This window comes from Pongo abelii, chromosome 4, assembly GCF_028885655.2.
Source record: "Pongo abelii isolate AG06213 chromosome 4, NHGRI_mPonAbe1-v2.0_pri, whole genome shotgun sequence".
In the NCBI taxonomy this organism is placed as follows: Eukaryota; Metazoa; Chordata; class Mammalia; order Primates; family Hominidae; genus Pongo; species Pongo abelii.
Window position 1 is genome coordinate 64,404,462 of NC_071989.2, and position 15,507 is coordinate 64,419,968.

At 39.6% G+C, this 15,507-nt stretch overlaps 2 protein-coding genes across 2 annotated transcripts in view; one reads left to right on the top strand and one right to left on the bottom strand.

Annotated features, from left to right (window-relative positions):
* Nucleotides 1–7,428, bottom strand: part of DHX29 (DExH-box helicase 29) — a 52,419-nt gene extending 44,991 nt beyond the window's left edge. The window contains exon 1 of the mRNA XM_009240712.4: nucleotides 7,123–7,428. Coding sequence (XP_009238987.3) covers nucleotides 7,123–7,297 — 175 coding nt within the window. The 5' untranslated portion in view covers nucleotides 7,298–7,428. The remainder of the gene's footprint in view (nucleotides 1–7,122) is intronic.
* Nucleotides 7,429–7,474: 46 nt separating this feature from the next.
* The window catches only part of MTREX (Mtr4 exosome RNA helicase), a 117,528-nt gene continuing 109,495 nt past the window's right edge, over nucleotides 7,475–15,507 (top strand). Inside the window, exon 1 of the mRNA XM_024247641.3 lies at nucleotides 7,475–7,872. Within this exon, the coding sequence (XP_024103409.1) occupies nucleotides 7,739–7,872 (134 nt within the window). The 5' untranslated portion in view covers nucleotides 7,475–7,738. The remainder of the gene's footprint in view (nucleotides 7,873–15,507) is intronic.

The window sequence follows — 15,507 nt, forward strand, 5'->3', positions numbered from 1 at the left end:
ACCCAGGAGTTCAAGGCTGCAGTAGTGGCTACAGTGAGCTGTGACTGCAACACTGCACTCCAGCCTGGGCAACAGAGTGAGACCCTGTCTCTAATAATAATAATAATAGGCCAGGTGTGGTGGCTCATGCCCGTAATCCCAGCACTTGGGACGCCGAGGCAGGCAGATCACATGAGGTCAGGCGTTTGAGACCAGCCTGGCCAATATGGCAAAACCCCATCTCTACTAAAAATACAAAAATTAGCTGGGCCTGGTGATGCATGCCTGTAATCCCAGCTACTTGGGAAGCTGAGGCAGGAGAATTGCTTTAACCCAGGAGGCAGAGGTTGCAGTGAGCCGAGACTGCACCACTGCACTCCGGCCTGGGAGACAGAGCAAGACTCTGTCTCAAAAAAACAAAAGAACCTCAACAAAATAATAATATTAATAAAAATAAACCCGTTCCGTTAATATAAATGATGCTTTTGATGAAATTTGACTATATTTTTCAAGACAAAAAATAATTTCCGTTTTTGCAAATCTCTTTAATATCTGGTATCTTAGTCTGCTCAGACTGCCACAACAAAATACTACAGACTGCTGGATGGCTTCACCATCAGAAATTTATTTCTCATAGTTCTGGAGGTTGGGAAGTCCAAGATTAAGGTCCCAGCAAGGTAGGTTTCATTCTGAGGCCTCTTCTCTTGGCATGTAGGTGGCCACCATCTTGCTATATGTTCACATGGCTTTTTTCTCTGTGCTTATTCAGAGAAACTGAGCTCTCTCAGGTATCTCATTTTATAAGGACACTAATCCTGTTGGATCAGGGCCCCATCCCTGTGATCTCATTTAACCTTATGTACTTCCTTAGAGCCCTTATCTCCAAATATAGCTACACAGGGGGTAAGGGTCTCAACACACTAAATTTTGGAGGACACAAACGTTCAGTTCATAACATCTAGCTTCTGCATTCAATCTGCTGTAACATTACACATCATGTAGCCAACTGGACAACCTCACTCCATAATCATGAGAAAATGAGCATGAAAAATGGCAAATAACATCTCAGAATTATTATGAAAAGTTTTCACTTCATGGAGCCCTTAGCAAACAAGTCTCAGGTTCCTTAGGACCTCCTGAGCACACTTTGAGAACCACTGCTGTATAAGAATGATCCCAGGCCAGGCGTGGTGGCTCACACCTGTAATCCCAACACTTTGGGAGGCCAAGGCAGGTGGATCACCTGAGGTCAGGAGTTCAAGACCAGCCTGACCAACATGGAGAAATCCATGTTGGCTAATACAAAATTAGCCGGGCGTGGTGGTGCATGCCTGTAATCCCAGCTACTCGGGAGGCTGAGGCAGGAGAATCGCTTGAACTTAGAAGGCGGAGGTTGCGGTGAGCCGAGATTTCACCATTGTACTCCAGCCTGGGCAACAAGAGTGAAACTCCATCTCAAAAAAAAAAAAAAAAAAAAAAAGAATGATTCCAGAATCATAAATCTAGTTGCATGGTTTTTATACACCTTAAAATAAGAAAAGTATTTTTTCTACTTTGAGACATTTAAACATTAAATGTTCTTATGATTTTAAAGTCAAAGACTTTGCTCTCTGCTGGGTTACCTTAGGTTCTTCATTTTAAGATTGTAGCTAATATAATTAGACATTTTTAAAGAACAAAAGTTTTTGAGAATAACTACTTGAAATTAACTTGTACATCTGGGCAGTCTGAAAGAGAAACATTTGTGGTTCTCTGTCGATTACTGCTATGCTATAGTTATATCAGAGGTACCCAAAGCTACCTGGCGTATGTAAAAAGATAATAACAACTCTGGTATAGTATTGTTAGTTTCCTTATCTTCTAGTCTCAAACTTTACCTTAATTCTAGTAATCTCTCTTATAAATTCATGTCAATGGTCATAAAGGAGAGTACATATTTAGTAGTCTTTAACTATTTCTGGGGAGTCTTATCAATTATAGTAAGCTTGTGCACAAATTTAGCATGCAGTTTTAGACGTCCCCAAACGCATCAAGAGGCCCCAGTTATAATCCTTTTAAAAAGTTACAGATAGATGAGCAGTACATTACCAAGACTACATGGAGAAACAGTTCAAAGTTGATATGCTACTAACAAGAGTAAGACTGTAAATTCCTTTAAAAATGCCAGCCGGGGCAACATGGTGAAACCCTATCTCTACAAAAAATACAAAATATTAGCTAGGTGTGGTGGCTTGTGCCTGTAATCCCAGCTACTTGGGAGGCTGAGATGGGAGGATTGCTTGAGCCTGGGAGGCAGAGGTTGTAGTGAGCCACTGAGCAACAGTGACCCTATCAAAAAAAAAAACAAACAAAAAAACAAAACTGGTTGGTTTTTAATTTACCCAGTTGACAAGATTAAAGTAAAATTCTCATTTGTCTCCTCCAAACATTTCACTTAAGAGTTTCAACTGTATCACTTCCTTGAAGTTGGCTTATACTACAAACTTCCAGAGGGTAAATAAAAGAGCTGAGTTTCTGAAAAATGATCAGAGAAATCAAGGAATCCTGCTCAACATTCACTGGGCCACATTTACTTTTGCCAAGTGAAGTGCATAAGATTTATGACAGCTACTTTCCTTATTGCCTGGAGACTTTTACAATTTTTGGTTTCGTGTTTAAGATGGTGGAAGTTACTGGAAATCTGACTGGAAGTAAGGATGTTAGTATGCAATATCTCCAAGGCAAAGTATTATGAATTTCAAATTTATAAATGAAAGGTCATGGAACAATGCAACATATATAGCTGGCTCTCAAAAATATTTATTACATTAAAGTTGAAGCACAGACAAACTGAGTTCCTCAAAATGACTCAGCTAATTAAAAAAAAAAAAAATCAACCAGAATCAGTTTCTTATTGCCCAATAATCTTTTCTTTTGCTACATATTCTTTTTATATTTTAAAGGAAAAAACAATGCTAATGAGCCACTATGACTAAGACATTCACTTTGAGTTGTTAGCACTCTGATTCCCTTCTGATCAACAGTGTGTGTACATCTGCAGAATGGTTAATCAGGCAAGGGACCCAAACAGGGACTCTGGTGGTAAACAGACCCAATGCCTGTCCTCATGGGGCTTATATTCTGGAACAGTAATATAATTAGTAAGCAACTAATACTCAGATGAGTAATAAAGGGGAAGTGCAGAGTGCCAAGAGAATAGATGAGGGTGAATTGATGTAGTCTGAGCAATTAAGGCCCGTGAGGAAGTACACACTGCCAGGGCTGCCTGACTAATCATTTTGAAATGTAAACCAGCTAAAGTTTCTCCTCTACTTAATACCAACACGGGCCCCCACTTCCCATTGAACTTTCTCTGGCTCCTTCCCAGACTTCCAGCCACATTTTAACTTTTTCTTTCTTCACTCCAGCCACACAGCACTATCTTCTTACAACATGTCAAACTTGTTTCCACCTTAGGGTTTTTAGGCTTGTTTTTCCCTCTGCCACAAATACTCTGCAGATCATCTCAGTTTAAATGTTTTCTAAGGGAAGCTATTCCTATTCCAAACCAAAACAGACCTTCCATTCTTCATTTAATGTTTACCAAGTCACTATTTTCTGTTCCTCATAGCACTTTTTCTATTTTAGTGACCCTAAAAAAAATTTATAATGGCTTTTATAAATTTATGACATCCATTCCCAATTCTTACTCCCCTCTTAAAATTTTAAGCCTCAACTAGGTTCAAGGATTTTCAGAAACACAAGCCTCTTGGTTGGAAGAGAAAACTTAAATTACTGAACCTCTTATTTTGGTCTCAGTCATAACATGATAAAGCAGCTTAATTATAATTAGGCTAAGGAAGTGGCACTTCTAAAGCACAGGAATGGAAAGAATAAAGAAGAAAGAAAAGAAAAGAAAAGAAAGGCAAAGGGAAGGACAGTAAAAGAAGGATGGGGAAAGGTCTTGCTATTCCTAGAACACTCCAGGCTTGCATCTCAAGGCCTTTCTGTTCCCTCTCCTCAGGAGACTCTTTACCCAGTCATCTGTGTAACTACTTTACCTGCCTCCTTTGCTCAAATGTCACCTTCTTTTTTTTTTTGAGACGGAGTCTCGCTCTGTCGCCCAGGCTGGAGTGCAGTGGCAGGATCTCAGCTCACTGCAAGCTCCGCCTCCCGGGTTCACGCCATTCTCCTGCCTCAGCCTCTCCGAGTAGCTGGGACTGCAGGCGCTCGCCACTATGCTCAGCTAATTTTTTATATTTTTAGTAGAGATGGGGTTTCACCGTGGTCTCGATCTCCTGACCTCGTGATCCGCCCACCTCGGCCTCCCAAAGTGCTGGGATTACAAGCGTGAGCCACCGCGCCTAGCCACCTTCTTATATGATGCCTTCCTTCCCTGACCATCCTATTTAATACTGAACCTCTCCCCACCCTCCTCTCTATTCGGCCTCTTCAGAAATTCTTTCATGAACAAATGAAATGAAAAAAAGAACTCAAGAGTGGTAAGAATACCCCAAATTGTGCAAGCCATTCGGTGATTTTGAACCTCAACGATAGAGGACAATTTTGACCAGCTGTGCCATGTACAATCCTTCAAATTGGAAAGATAAGGAGGGACGGAAGTAGAGTAGAACCATTACATCTACATTAGGAACTACACAGAGTTGAGCATTTTTCCACTTTTTTCTCCAAAATAGGTTTATTGTATGTTATACTATATATTAAAAGCACCCTAAAATAAACCCAAAAGTTATGTGCAAATTTAGTAGATAACTTCTGGTTTTTTTCTCTTGATTTCTTGGTCTTAATAATTCCTTTGAACTTTCCTTACCAGTTATCCAAGAAATTTTCTTCATGACAATATGCACAGCACTGGAGTAGATACTGGGGAAATGTTAACACATATCCATAAAACAGTTCCTACGTCCTGTAATTTTGTAGGATATATAAAACGTATAATTCTTTACATATCATAAGGCAAGAACTAACTATCAAAAAGAATGATTTAAACAACTATGATACATCAGTTGTGAATAGCAGGAAGAATTCAAAAGGAAGTTGTTATCTGAAATGGGTATTTTAAGGTTTTGGTAGATGATGTTAGGGACAGATTGCACGCCATGAAGAAAAACATGGCAAGAATAAACATGAGGAGGAGAAAGCTAAGAGCTCCATTTGGAGAAATGAAGACACATCAGATTTGCTATAGTTGAATAGAGGAATTATTAAAAGGCTAGAAAGAGGGTTTTAGAAGTTAGCTAAATGATTTGGATTTTATTGCAACGTCAGTGAGGATGCCATGGAAGAAAATAGGAAGTGTTACGACCAAAGCAGCATTTCTGGAAGACCAGTCTGATGTTGATATGCAAGACCAACTGGAGGAAGCAAAATGAGCACAGCTATGGAGCCCTATTAAAAGACTTCGTTGGTACTCCAGGAATTCACAGGTACCAAGACTAGGATGTGAACTACACAAATGCAAAGTGAAATATGGAAAAACAGAAACGAGGAAGTCGAAGGAAAAGTTAGTTTGGGGAAAGAAGAGTAGTTTAGTACTAGCCCTGTTAAATTTGAGATGCTTGCAAAAAATAGGGTCAGAGGATCCAGCAAAATGTATAAATTGCCAGCTTGAGCTTGGAAGAGAGGCCATCTACAAAGGAAAAGATAGAAGTAAAGGAAATAGATGAACACTCCTAGAAGGGCTTTAGGAGCGAACTATACTGTCAAGGATTCACACCTTGAGAAAGGGTCACATTTTGGGGCTGGAGGAAAGGGAAGCCAAAGAATACAACAAATGACTATCAGTTCAAATAATTCAGAGGAATGTCAGTAAAAGACAAAGGAAAAGTGAAAAAGAGGCTGATCCACAGAATAAAACCGCCATAGTTGTCAGGGAGAAATTCTATGTATTTGTAATTACAAGTATGCTAACTCTGTAGCTAACATTACAATAAATTGCAGGGCGAAGAACTGTTTCTACCTTCTAGGTAAAGGTCTGGTACCTGCCTACTTTTTCAGTCTCATCTCATTTCCTCCTTTGGCAATGCTTTATGTTCTGTGAATTCCTCAAGAGCCCCAAGCTCTTTCCTGACTCAAAATTTTTACACATGATGTTCATTACGCCCGCCTGGAATACTAATTTCTGCCATGCTTCACAGAGTTAACTGCTTTTTCATCCTCCTGATCTCAGCTTAACTGTTACATTTCCAGACACCATCCATGATACCTGCTCATCCCGAGAAAAATTAGATTACCCTGTTAAACTGTCTTCCCAGGCTTTTCTTTGTGGCCGTTATCTATTATAAGGCTATAAATATGTCTGTGTGCGTTATCTATCAGTTAATACCTATCTCTGACATTAGACTGGCAAGCTCCATGAGGTGATGTCTCTGTTTGCTCATCACATTCCTCACATCTTATCAGATACATACTAAATATTTGCATATATACACATAAATGCTCAGCAAATATTTCTTGAATACTCCAGTAAGTACAAGCAAACAACCCGAGAAGAACACAACAGAATGTAATTGTTCATCTTTTGAGCTCAACCGTAATAGTGGCCTGCTCATCTGCAGCAGGAATCGGCCATCTACAAGTTGAGTTGTCAAATCAATTTGTACAGTAAGCAAAACTGCATGGCGGCAGAAACGAGGGCAGACAATTTTACAATAGGTTACATGTAACCAGTGTGTAAGTCCTGTAATTTTTATTAAGTACTGATTTTTCCAGAACGCATGGAGACACTAGATTGTTGCTGAAAATGATATGAAGAACAGACAGAAAATGGGGCTGGCTGGCACCAGGAGGTCAGGAACTCCACTCAGTACTCGTCTTTGCGTTAGCCTAGCTAGCTGAGATGGTGCTCATGATGGATTCCTGCTGAAACAGGAGCTAATGCAATTATTTTGTTTTTAGAAGGGGGAGAAGTGTGAGTTAAAAGAGAAATGCCAGGCTGCAACAGGGCTACTGTCAGAATTTTGGAGGCCCAAAGAGCTTAGACTTTAAATCTAAAACAAGGCCACCCCATGGGGAGGTAGCAGCTCGAGTGTTAGGAGATAGAAATATTGGGCCCGAAGCTCCTCCCGGGTTCTAAGGCCCTTTCCTCAGGACAAGCAGCAGGGTCTCAGGGCAGACAGCCAGGGGCTGGGGGACCCCTCGTACCTTGCTTGACACGGGGCTCCCTGGCGCTGGCAGCGGTGGCCGGCCTGGACACCGGCTTCTTGCTTTGGGCCTCCCCGGCAATTCCAGCCTCGGCAGATTTGGCTCTGGAAGCAGACACGGCGGCCCGGACCACCGCGGCCGCTGGAGCCTTGTGTTTCTTGTTCTTGCCGCCCATGTTGCAGCTGTGGCAGAAGATCCTTCGCGGCCCAGGCCCCGACGGTACCACTGCACAGCCAAGAAATCGTCACATTCCCCGGCGCCGGGGCTGCCACCCTGCGCTTCGATCCGGGCTTCTCGGGCCGGGGCGACCGCTGCCTCGCAATTGGTCGAATTCAGCAGGCTCCGCCTCCTTGAATCGCCAGCTGCCTGCCACACGCCAGGCGCCGCGCGCCGCCCTCGCTCTTTATCCACTGAGCAGCTTATCCACTTTAGGTCGGAAAGGAAAAGAAGGAAAAGCAGGAAAAAAAAAAAAAAGTCAGGGGAACATTTTTGTCGGCTGCGCGACTCGACTACTTTTGTCTCCTGCGGGCCACTGTTGAGCCTTCACGAGACGTCACTGTCTTCGGTCGCGGGGCATCGTGGGTAGGAGGGAGATTCGCTCTCACTGCTCCCAAAGATGGCGGACGCATTCGGAGATGAGCTGTTCAGCGTGTTCGAGGGCGACTCGACCACTGCGGCGGGAACCAAAAAAGACAAGGAAAAGGACAAGGGGAAATGGAAGGGGCCTCCAGGGTCTGCAGACAAGGCAGGGTAAGGTAGAAGTTCCAGTTGTTGCTTTTATTTTTTTCTCGGTGATGAGGAAGAAAACACTACTCTCTTAGGAAGAGCACGAAAAAGTGAAGTGTACATTAAGTGGCGTTAGGAAGTGAAGGGGTTCCAGAAAAAAGTTGGAGAGGGTGGAAGAATGTTGGTTCGTGGAAGGGGGGTCTTGGAGTTTCCTGGTGTCTGCAGGCAGCGTGATCTTCTGCTTCACTTCCCTTAGATAGAATCGATGTTACTGATTCTATCCCCATCTTCGCGGTTGTCTCCTGCACCAGCACAACACCTGACACATAGTCGTTAATAAACAAAACTAATGAGTAGTTGAGTAAAAGGTGAAAAGGTTTAGAAAAAATGATATGAATTGATTTGGAGGGGAAAGGACAGATAATAACATGAGAAGGGAGAGACATTTAATCTCCAAGATGTAGTAGTTTTCTCTTCCGTAAAATAGAGATAATAGTGCCTGCCACTGGTGGTGATATGAGGATTAAATGAGATACACGTGTAAAGTGCCTAACAGTGGTTAGCTAGCTATCACTAATAAATGGTAGCTATCGTGAGTTTATTGAGAAAAAATTTAAAAATTGCTGGACCCTACCCATATGTTTAGACTGGTGCATACAGCCACCAGAAAGTGTACAGATCTGTTTATAGTAGAACAAGGAAAAGCTATTACTTGTATTAAATAAAGTAAGGTGATTAATTAACAATCAACAAAATATACTCTTGGCATTGTGGGGCCAGATACCCAATAGATGCTTGAAATTAAATTAGACATGATTTTGCTCTCAAGGAATTTTCGGTGTAGGGAAAGAGAACAGGTACCCATTAAAGAGTTACAGTATAGGTGAGGAGGTGATGAACTTAAAAATGAATGGTATATACAATTAAGTGTTATAAAAGTTCAAGAAAGGGAGATACCTATTCAGGAAGGCTTATTTATATACAAGAGGATATTCTGAGTTAAGGAAATTGTGTTGTTAATGGTGCCAAGTTTGTTTGTTTTTAGGAGCACAAATTGAGCAGAGGAACTGTTTCATTTAGGGACTACAAGAGATAAGACTGGGAATATACATTGATTTGAGAACATGAGGGGCCTTGAATATCAAGCAGAGGAGTTTTGATTTCATTTTTAAAACCCTGTTGAACAAGGTGATTGGATAAGTAGAATGATAGTTTAGGAAAATTAATTTGGCAGTGATTGGCAGAGTACTATAATAGTATAGGGAAAGAAGATAGACACTCAATGAGAAAGTAAATTAGGAAATTATGTTAGTTATCTGGTTATAAAGATGAAAAGAACCTCAACTCAGGCAGTGGCAGAGGAATGAAAAGGTACGAACATGTTAAGGAAAAAATGGACAGGCCTTCATTAATTAAGGAAAACAAGGGAAAGGAAGTCAAAAGAGATGTTTAATTTGCATGTCAGGGTGAAAAAAACAGGGACGTTCAGAGGTTTTGATGTAGTGATAACATTAATTTGGCTTGAGACAATGTGAAGGGATGCTGGTATATCTGTAGGAAAATGTCCACTGGGTAGTTTTAATAGGGTTTTGGAGAGAGACCAGGACTGGAGGTATATATTTGAATATCATTTGAATTGGTCTCCTTGAGGTAGAGATCCCTGTGGGGAAGTGACACAACACAGAACTTCTGGAGAGGGTACATAAGCCTAAATAAGAGATTAGAGGGATAACAGAAAATTCTATCAGGAGTGTGAAATGAGTGGAACAAAGTGGAAAAATAGTCTACTCGCATTAAGTTGGATTGGGAGAGTTTGGGGAAGCTTTTCAGAGAAAATAAGAAAGGAGGACCAATTATTTTTATTTCTTTCAAGACAGGAAGTAATAGTTGCTAGAATGTTGGAATGGGCAATTATGATATTATAAAGACAATACATATATAATTTACCATGTTAGTATATACTTTACCTCAAATTTGCTGGGATAAAATGAGTTTGATTTGCAGGGTAGTTGGGGTAAGCTGTTTGACAACCTTCCAAAGTGAAAAGAGGAAATAAAAATCTAATTTACATTTCATTAGATTAGGAAATGAATATTAGAGAAAGGAAATAAGAAAACACAGGAGAACGTTAGTAGCTTAAAGGGTTTTGTTTACTACCAACACTTCTAGCAAGGTCTTCTAGATATTTTTAAGAAAAAAATCCTGGCCGGGCGTGGTGGCTTACAACTCTAATCCCGCTTTGGGAGGTGGAGGCGGGCAGATCGCCTGAGGTCAGGAGTTTGAGACTGGCTTGACCAACATGGCGAAACCCCATCTCTACTAAAAATACAAAATTTAGCCATGCCTGGTGGCAGGCGCCTGTAATCCCAGCTACTTGGGAGGCTGAGGCAGGAGAATCACTTGAACCTGGGAGGTGGAGGTTGCAGTGAGCCGAGATTGTGCCACTGTACTCCAGCCTGGGCGACAGAGCTTGACTCCATCTCAAAAAAAAAAAGAGAAAAAATCCTATTTGCCTGATTGCAGTGGCCATACTAACATTATGCATAGTGTGATTCTCATCTGATCTGTGTAACATGGGAGAGCAAATCATGGAACTTCAGAGGAACTTGCCCTTTATTTAGTATGCTAGACCCAGTGGATGCTTTTTAAAAAAATAGTTTCTTTACCTTTTAGAGATGGGGTCTCATTTTCTCACCCAGGCTGGAGTGTACTGATGCTTAGCAGCTTATGGTAACCTCGAACTCCTGGCCTTGAGCATTCCTGCCACCTCAGCCTCCTGAATAGCTAGAAGTACAGGTACACACCACCATATCGGGCTACTTTTTAAAATGTTTTGTAGAGATGGGTGTCTCACTATGTTGCCCAAGCTGGTTTCAAACTCCTGGCCTCAAGCAGTCCTCCCACCTTGGCCTCTCAAAGTGTTGGGATTCCAGGTGTGAGCCACTGTGCACAGACAGTGAGTACTTTTAAAAAAATCTTTATGAGAATTGTCAAACAATGTATTCTATATGTAAAACAGTATGAAGAGCTTCATGTACTCATAACTCAGCTTCACCATTATCAAGTCATGGTCAATCTATTCCTACATTTTTTTTTTTTTTTTTTTAATCAAATGCAAGTTGTTTTTTCTCCCTAAATATTTCGGTATATATGTCATCCAACAAAACTAATTCCTTAATATCGTTAAATACTGAATCTGCAGTGAGATGTCCCCAGTTGTCTCCGATGTTTTTTGATCATTGGTATTTGAATCAGGATTCAAACAAAACCCTACATTGTTTTTATTGTTATGTCCCTTAAGTATTTTATGCTACAACAGCCTCCCTCTTTTTTCTTTCTGCCATTGATTTCTATTTTGGAGGGATGAGTGAAGGGAGAAACCAGGTCATCTATTCTGTGGAGTTTCCCACATCCTGGATTTGCTTTCTTAAACTGCCATTTAACTTGCTCCTGTATCCTCAAGTATCTTCTGTAAACTGTCCTCATCCGTAGAGCTGCATTTTGTGACATAATAGCCACTATCCTCACATAGCTGTTGAGCACTTAAAATATGAGTTGTCAGAATTGAGATGTTCGGTGAGTGTAAAATTCACACCAGAATTGGAAACGTTAATATGAAAATTGTAAAATATCTCCTTAATTTTAATTTGGTTATAATTGAAATGATAGTATTTTGCATATATTGGGTTCAGTGAAAGATATTAAAATTTATTTCAACAGTTTCTTTTTACCTTTTTAAATGTGGTTATTAGAAAATTTTAAATTACATCTGCAGCTTGTAGCTTGTATATGTATGTATATATACTGGACTGCTCTGATCTAGTGGCTTGATTAGATTCAGGTTCAATTTATTTCCTATTTCATTACATCATAATGTCTGAATATTCTACTGTTCTAAGATTGACAAGTTGGCGAAAATAGTATCACCCTGATTCCTCATCAGCCTTTCACGTGATGGCTTTAGCACCTAGTGATAATTGCCTGGGTCCATTACTTCACTAGTACTTGCACAGTGGCGATTTTCTGTTTTTATCATTTCTCTCTGCATTTATTACCTGGAATCCACCTGTTAAAAAAGGCATTGTCTCATCAGCTGTTTGATTACCTTGAAATACAGTTCATAAAGAAAAGTCAGGATAAATGCTTGATCCTTTAACAATTTTTAAGGAAATGAGTTGTGCCCTAAGGAAGTTTCAATGGTGACCAACATGGGTGTATGATTATGTTTAGTTTCTGGGTAAATGAGTGGATTTTTATATATTACTCCTTTGCACTTATTTCTTCTTCTTCTTTTTTTTCTTAATCTTATTGGGGTATAATTGAAGTGCATTAAACCACCACAATCAAGATAAACATTTCCATCACCCTCAGGAGTTTTTTTGTGCCCCTTTTTAATACATCCCTATCGTCACCTATCTAGAACTTATATTTTTTAAAATTTTATTTAAATACATTATGTATTCCTTTTACATGGCTTCTTTTACTCAACATAGTGCTTCTGAGATTCAGTCATGTGGTGTATACCAATAGTTTGTTTTTATTGCTGAATAGTATTCTGTTTTATGCATATACCATATTTGTTTATACCTCCATCTATTACTGGACATTTGAGTTGTTTCTGTTACATTTTTTGAAACTTGGATTTCCAATCTTTTGATTAGTGAGTGCTCTTTAGGTTGGCTCTTGTGTGTTTTTGACAAGACATCATCAGTCTTTGATAGCTTATGTGTTTTCTGGATTTTCTGGACTCACTATACACTTTCAGTGCCAAACTTGGAATCAGCCATATCTCTAAGGAGTCTCTAATTTCTTATAGTGAGAAATGTTATTTTGTGCTTAGCGTGCACAATGCTACTGGATTTCATTGCTTTTAGGTTTTTACAGTACAAAGAACTAGGGAATCTTTGTTTTTATAAAAAATAGAATTCATACTGACATTTCCAATACAGTTAACATCACAGGGTTTTTATTTAACTTTTTGGATTTTTATAAATGTATCATTTCTCGGTTTTGTTGAAAATCCTCATTCCTAGGCCAGGCACACGGCTCATTTCTGTAATCCCAGCACTTTTGGAGGCTGAGGCAGGTGGATTGCCTGAGCCCGGGAGTTCGGGACCAGCTTGGGCAACATGGTGAAACCCTGTCTCTACAAAAAAAAAAAAAAAATTAGCTGGGTCTTGTGGCACGCACCTGTAGTCCCTCCTAGTTAGGAGGCTGAGGTGGGAGGATTGCTTTAGCCCTGGGAGGTTGAGGCTGCAGGGAGCTGTGATCATGACACTGCACTCTAGCCTAGGTAACAGAAAGAGACGTGTCTCAAAAAAAAAGAAAAGAAAATCCTCATTCCTGCTGACAATTACATAATTAAACTTTTTCTTATATATACTTATAATAGTTTAAAAATAATTTTGCAGTTAATAAGATATTGAATGCAGTTGTGGTTCTTTTTGCCCTCAGAATATATTGTGGTAACAGTGAAAATACTCTGTAGTAGTTCTCTTCTCTGAATGTTTATGCCACTAATTCGATATTTATTGTGTTCATTTGTTTCAGTGTATTTACAGTTTTTAAGAATTGCTAAAAATTAATTTTTAAGAAATTATGTAAAAGATTTTGTAGTTCCAAAATCAAAAGTTTAAAACAGTACACATTCTTGCTTCCATCCTTGCCCCTTCTTCCATTTCCTCCGTCCCCTTTAGTTTTTGCTTTGTCTCTTTTCTTTTTGAAAATATCAAATTGTGTGTACATGTGTGTCTATCAGATGTCTCCATTTCTCACTTCTTGTGCAAAAGGTAGCATTAAAAACTGTTCATCTTTTTTTACTTGATATTTTGACCAAGAGATCATCGTATATCAATATGTAGAGAGCTTTTTTTTTTTTTTTTAAACAACTGCATAGTTGCAGTCCTTCAATCAATGTTCTCTGAATGAACATGGTATTATTTTCAGTCTTTTGCTGTTACAAATGATGCAACAGTGTCTGTTTTGTACAAGTCTGTTTCTTGTTGTTGTTGTTTGCCATTTTATCTTTGGAATAGATTCTTAGAAGCAAATTACTAGGTCAAAGACAGTAACTAAGTAGGCATTTTTGCTAGATGTAGCCAAATTCCTCTCCACAGGAGATGTACCATTTTGTGTTTTCAACAGTGTGGTAGCAATGACAGTCCCCCAGTGATGTTCATGTCCCAGTCCCTAGAACGTTTGAAATTCTTAGGTTACTTGGCAAAGGACAAAGTTGAAGATGGAGTTCATGCTGCTAATCAGTTGACCTTGAGGTGGAGAGAGAACTCTGGATTATCCAGGTGGGACCAAAGTAATAACAAGGATTTTTAAAAGTGAAAGAAGGAAGCTGAAGGGAGAAAACCAGAAAGATAGCAACATTAGAAGGGCTCTGGCTGACTTTAAAGGTGGAGGAACGGGGTCATAAGCCAGAAAATGTGGGTGATCTCTAGAAGTGGAAGTGGCAAGGAAATGGATTTTCCCCCAGAGCCTTCAGGTAGGAACACAGCCCTGCCAACACAGCACCCTAATTTTGGTCTTATAAGACCTATATTGCACTTCTTTCTTTCTGAACTATAAAACAGTAAATTTGTCTTATTTTAAGCCAACCATCCCCAACCTTTTTAGCACCAGGGGCTGGTTTCATGGAAGACAGTTTTTCCACAGACCAGCAGTAGGAGGATGGTTTTGGGATGAAACTCTTCCACCTCCTCAGATCATCAGGCATTAGATTCTCATAAGGAGTGCGCAACCTAGATTCTTCACATGTACAGTTCACAATAGGGTTTGTGCTCCCATGAGAATCTAATGCTCCTGCTGATCTGACTGGAGGCAGAGCTCAGGCGGTAATGTTCACTCACTCGCTGCTCACTTCCTGCTATGCAGCCTGATTTCCTAACAGGCCATGAACTGCCCAGGGGTTGGGGGCCCATTTTAAGCCACTGGGTTTGTGGTAATTTGTTACAGCAGCGATAAAAAGTTAATACAAACAGTAATGTGTGAGAGTGCTTTATGGCCTTTTTCACAGTATATTGAACTTGCATTTTTGTCAGTGAGATAGATGAGAAATTGTATTTCAATTCGTGTTAATTTATATTTCTTTTTGTATGAATGAAGCAAAGCATCATGTTCAGAGGCTATTTGATTTTGTGAATTGTTCATACCTTTTTTTCATCTTTAAAAAAATTAATAGTTGGTCCTTCTTAATTTTTAGGACCTCTTTGTAGACTAGGGATATTATTCCTCTAACATAAATTGCAAATATTTTCCCCAATGTTTTGTCATTCAGAAAAATTTTAATATAGTCACATTTGTCATTCTTGTTGCTCTTGGATTTTTTGTCATGTTTTCTTCAAATCCTTATATGGTTTTATTTTTTTACATGTGCATCTGATCCATTTTAAACCAGTGCTTTTCATTGTGTTAAACAGATTGCCCAGATAGTCTAAAATCATTTTGACAAATATTTGTAATTATTATTATAATAATATTTTTCGAGACAGAGACGACAACAACAACAACAAAAACCCATATTCCATTGCGGCATAGAGCAATAGTTATTCCACTGGAGATTACTATCAGGTTAACTTCTTTGTAGCTCTCAGAATAGAACTGTTTCTGAGTATATGTGTACTTCATACAAATCTCCATCAACTATGAAGG